This window comes from Antrostomus carolinensis, unplaced genomic scaffold (genome assembly GCF_000700745.2).
Source record: "Antrostomus carolinensis isolate BGI_N321 unplaced genomic scaffold, ASM70074v2 scaffold10440, whole genome shotgun sequence".
In the NCBI taxonomy this organism is placed as follows: domain Eukaryota; kingdom Metazoa; phylum Chordata; class Aves; order Caprimulgiformes; family Caprimulgidae; genus Antrostomus; species Antrostomus carolinensis.
The window spans coordinates 14,494-19,847 of NW_010286448.1; the positions used below are offsets into that span (position 1 = coordinate 14,494).

Here is a 5,354-nt window from a genome sequence, read left to right on the forward strand (position 1 = left end):
GGCTATCAAAAGGCATATGTCATTGCTAATGTGCACACAAGTCTTCCATCACTAACAGAACTGCTCTGTGGTTACAGACTTAACTCTGTTCAAGTGCCACCCTGGACATCTCCCTTGCCACAAAGTCTGCTCTCCAAGAGAGACTCCCAGCTGGTTCATCTAATGAGGACACAAAAGCATCCCAGCAGGTATCTCCAGAAAGGTGAGCATTAGCTCTGAGCAGGTGCTGTCGGCAGATTAGACACACATGCAGGTGTCGGCAGAAAGTGCTGCTGGTCGAGTTCATCCCATTTCATCGGGCTCAGTTTCTGTGCTTTTCCCAGACAGGGATGTAAGTACATCCTCCTCCCTGACTGCAGCTACACTCACAGCTCCAACCAGAGATCGGCACACGTTCAAGCTGGGATTTGGATTAAGGGCTCAGCCTAGCAGCACAGCAGTATCAAAAGCAAACAACTAATTTGAGTCTTTGAGCTGGAGGACGGCACTTTGCATTTCGCAGTCTGGGAAATCAACCAAGTGGCTGATTTAATGAGATTATGGCTAAAACTGTCCTCTTGCATTGATGCCCCGAGCTCAGCTGCACTCCCAGAAAAGCAGTGTTGCCCCAGGCCAGGTGCCCAACGAGAGTCATTTGGCTGCTGGGACCAGGGATGTCCTGATGTGACACAGTCTCAGCACCAGCCTGCTGTGCGTGTGCCTCTGGGAGTGAGCTTGGTTGCCAAACACTCCCAGCAGCTGTTCCCCCTGCTCTGCACACCTGGAGCAACCTCACCTTTATCCCCTCGATCCTGAAGCCCAGCGTGGCAGTTGAGCTGATGGTTTCCCTCCACTGCATGTAGCGGGGCTTGGTCACTGCCCGCAGCACGTTCTCCTCCTCGGTGGGGGCATCAGGGTCCACCTCAATCATCTTCTGGTACATGTCCTTCCTCAGGCTGGGCTTCTTCCGGGCCTTTATCAGCTCCTCCTCCAAGTATGTCCTGCAAGGAGTGGGGAGGACATTAGCAGGGCCATAGACAGGGCCACCACACAATGTGCCACAAACAGCCTTTGCCCCAGAAATCAAGCCTATCCAGGATAGCTAATCCCTATGGAGTAGAGCAGCATGGGAAATAATGGAGCAAGCCTGGTTGCCGGTGAATTACTCCTGATTTAATTAGCATCCCATCATCAACGCCTGATATCTTCTCAGTTCATCAGGGAACCACACCAGCTTGGCAATAACAAGGGAGGTTACTTCTCACAGATGCTCACAGTGTTGCTGCCACTCCTTGGTCCTTGGGGGCCTGTCCTTCAGCAAACCTGAACAGTGACTCTCACAAACTAAATATGGCTTTCAAGATATGCCCAGGAAACTGCCCACGTGCTCTGGGAGCCCACTGGGTTGAAGGTGGGATGGAGTTTGCTGCATCCCAGCCCTAGGCATTAGCAGCATCTGCTGCTCCCTCTGAGATCTGGCCAAAGTGGGCAGCTCCTGACAAAGCTGTTCCTGTGCCTCTCCTGCATTTTCCCATCCCCTCACCCTGTACATCATAAGGGTTGTGCCTCACCAGCTGCTAAACAGGGTGTTTTCATACAGGGCTGGTTTGCTGATGATGATTTTGCCCAGTATGGGTCAGTTTTAAGTGGATTATCCAGCAAAAGCTTCCTGGGACGCAGCCTTGGCCAGGTGCTCACCATTGACCACGGGTGCAGCTGGGATGGGGGAATGGGGAAGAAGGATGGAGGGTGCAGGGGAGCATAAAAAAACCTTGGTGTTATGCATCCTTCAGAGGAACATCACTATGTGCCAGATCATGCCAGCAGAGAATGTCTTCACTCTGGCACGCACAAAATCACCATCCACAAAGTAATACTTCTTGCAGCAGTAATAAACCACTATGCTGCTCGTCTTGTGGCACCCAAACCTGCCCCAGCTCAGCCTGGCAAGTGCCCAGGCTCTGTCTGAACAATTCACCAAGCCAGGTGAGGTGTTCCAGCAAAATGACAACACAGGAATAACCCTACCTGTCGCCTCCCTCCCCCCAAATCCAAACTGCTCTCTCTACACCTCCCACTGGCCATGCCCAGCTCTGCAGAGGGGCTGTGCCCTCTCCCCACGTCCCTTGTGCCAAAATCCTAGCACTGGGCATGTGGTTCACCTCCAGAACCAAGCAAAACACACAAGGAAGATGCCGGGTGAACTACATGGGATGGTGTTCCTGTGTTTCCCACAGGCTTAGCAAGGCAAATTGGTGTCTTTTCTCAGGGTAAGCATATGCTCACTGAGCAGACATCCCTGGGGCATCAGCCCCTTTGAAAAACACTGCAGATAAAAGCGATGAGGGGATTCAGCTGAGATCACCACACCTATGATTTTTGGGCAAAGGGAATAAAATAGCACAATAAGGCAGCAGAATGCTCAGAAGTGCTGCTTACACTGCTCAGAAAGCTGTATTTCCTTTTGATGAGAATGACAGACCATCTATGTCTCGTTCGGTCCCCTTGCATCGCTCCAGGCTTGAGCCATCATCAGGGCTTAAGAAAGAAAAAGTGTTGTTTAGGGACGACTGGAGGAGGCTGCTGCATCCCAAAGCCAATTTGGCAGGAAAAAACCAAACTTGTACCTGCCTGGCATTGAGCAGCTGGCTCAGAGGACAGGTTTAATAGCCCTGAGGTTTAGTTTATCTGCCAGAGCCTCTCCTGCCCAGGCAATGGGGATGCCTCACTCCTCAGCATTAGCCCAGTTCACCCTCCCTCACCAGCTCCTCCAGCAGCACCATCTTATTTAACAACAATGCTGCCCAGCATATTTGCCCTCTTACCAGCTCTGCCTCTCTTAGCTCCAAAAACCCTGGTGCACAAATCACCCAACCTATGATCTGTGTGTGGAAGGCTTTCCTCCTCCCAGAGACAGCCAAGGGAGCACCCACCAGCATGACCAGCAGGTCGTCTTCTGGTGGCTGTCACCTCTGGGTCCAGGGTGGTCCCGCCTCCTTCCCGTGGCAGCATGGTGTGTGCCAGCCGGGGCCACGTGGCTGTGCTGGGGCCTCCTGCCCTCCTCTCCACCCCTCCGGTGGAAAGTATTCCTCGCCTCTTCCCTGCTGACAGCCTGACACGCCAGTTTGAGTTTCACGTCAGGACTTCAGGAGGGGAAAAAAAAAGATTCCTGCCTCCCACAGAAACCATCAGCTTTTCCAGCAGCGCAAGCGTCTCCACTGTGTCTGGGCTGTGCTTTCGCCAGCAAGGAGGGTCTCAAACCGCCCTGCCGCCAGCCAAACCAGGGCTGAGCGGTGAGCAGAGGCTGCTCCGAAGTCAGCAGCTCCCTGGGGTCACCAGCCCTGCTCACGCTTGCTTCAGGGCACCCTCATGAGCTGCGGACTCGCTAGCTGAAAACCTGCTGCTGGCCAAGGGGCTGCAGCCTGGGATCTTGGTGTATCTGTAGATGGTTCTTGAGGAGGACACGGGTAATGTTGCTCATCTGTTAGGAAGCGTTTCAAGAACTTTGCATGAGACGCGCTAAACTACTTAGCACACACATTTTATCCCTCAAGTGTGAGTGGGAACAAAGGGTGAGCAGAGGGAAAGTCTCTTGCTCACCAAAGCTATGCCATTCAAGTGTCTTTATTTCCCTCCTCTGGCACCCTTGTCAGTATCTCCCACACCTTCTGCTCCCTGCCCCTTTGCTGTTTCCTCCTGCGGCAGAGAAAGGCAGTTACTATCCTCCTAAAACCTACTGTGCCAGTCTGGTGTACCGAACCCAAACAGTGAGTCATCCCCTCCGCTGCACCAAACCCCTTTCCTAGCACATGGGATGGCCAACAAGCAGAGAAGGAATGAACCTGGTGTGTCCTTCTCATACCCAGGCTTCCCTACAGCCTCATATGTGTTTCAGAGGCTTTTACCCAGGAGATGCATTTGCTCTGAGTATCCCATCTCAAAGCCACTCACCTGACCCCCATTTTGCAGTCCATAACGCAGGGGGAATCGAATTCAGCCAGCAGATCTTCCATCTGGTTGTATCGCTCCCCATCCTTCACAACATCACCATGGTAGGCAGGAACATAGGGCTTCAGGACATCGTTCATCAGGCGGTCGAGGCAGCGCTGCTCCGATTCACAGTGCTTCTTCAGTATCCTGCCATTGGCCGCTGCCTTGAAACTACCTGAGGGTGACAAGGGACAGTGTGGCACTTGCTTTGGATGAGGGAAGCATCTCTGTTCACACCTGTACCCAAAAGAGTCCCTGCAGGCTGGGGCTTGCACACTTGGGCTGCCAGAGTCACATGTAGTGTCAGCAGTTTATAACCAGCAATGTCACACCTGAAACAGGGCAGAGACACACCTTGCAGCAACCAACACATTTGCTTCACAGCCTTTGTGTGCTTCATGGTAGGTTCACACCCCTGGCTCCAGGCTCATGCATGGGGCATCTGGGTGGTGAGACACTGGAAAAGGTTGCTCAGAGAAGTTGTGGATGTCCCCTCCCTGGAAGTGTTCAAGGCCAGGCTGGATGAGGCTTTGAGCATCTGGGTCTAGTGGAAGGTGTCCCTGCTGATGGCAGGGGGTTGGAACTAGATGATCTTTAATGTCCCTTCCAACCCAAACCATTCTATGATTCTATGATCTTTGTTCTGAGCAGCATCACCTGCTTTGCTGTGGATCAGCAAGAGGGCTTGGGTCTCACCCAAAGGACTCAGCTCTCTGCTGCTTGAGAAAAAAGCGGTAGTAATACCCACTGGCCCTGGGAAACTGAAAGCACAGAGCACTGCACCTTCATGTCACCCTCCCTAGCATTTAGGTAAGTCACATTCCTGAGCTAGAGACATCTGTGACATTCATGCAGCAATCAGAAGCAGCTCTGTCCAACAAAGTCCATTAACCTGAGATAACGAAGAGCCTTTCCACTGCTCTGCCCCTCCCCATGCTCCATACCTGCATGTCCCGCTAGCTGGATCCAAGGGTACTTCTTCTTGAAAGACATCACAAATGGGGACCAGTGCACCATATTCTTGATCTTCCGCCATGATTTGCTCTAAAGGGAAAAAAAATAATGAAGGTGAATGCAATGTTTTAAGCTTTCACTGTTTGTAAAGTCACTTCAGGCAGCACACAGCTGTTTTGGACAGGGGAGGAGGCACCAGAGCCAGCGCAGGATAGAAGCAAACAGAGAATCTGCTCTTTTCCCATTGCCCTGTGCCAAGACGGAGCTGCTGGGCCTCGACTGTACATTCAAACATCACGAATAACTGCACTGAAGTGGCTGGTGTTCCAGCATTGTTCTAGTTGGCTGCTTCTGCTGCAGAGGGCCCAGCCACCCGCATTACCTTGTCTCCACTCCCTGCATCCCTCTGCAGAAGCAGCAGGGACATTAAC

At 52.4% G+C, this 5,354-nt stretch overlaps 1 protein-coding gene across 1 annotated transcript in view; it reads right to left on the reverse strand.

The window, feature by feature from the left end:
- The window catches only part of LOC104526892 (inositol-trisphosphate 3-kinase B), a gene marked incomplete at its 5' end in the record, with an annotated part of 14,551 nt that extends 9,538 nt beyond the window's left edge, over positions 1-5,013 (reverse strand). Inside the window, 3 exons of the mRNA XM_010170506.1 lie at positions 776-980; positions 3,931-4,144; positions 4,914-5,013. Coding sequence (XP_010168808.1) covers positions 776-980; positions 3,931-4,144; positions 4,914-5,013 — 519 coding nt within the window. The remainder of the gene's footprint in view (positions 1-775; positions 981-3,930; positions 4,145-4,913) is intronic.
- Positions 5,014-5,354: the final 341 nt, after the last annotated feature.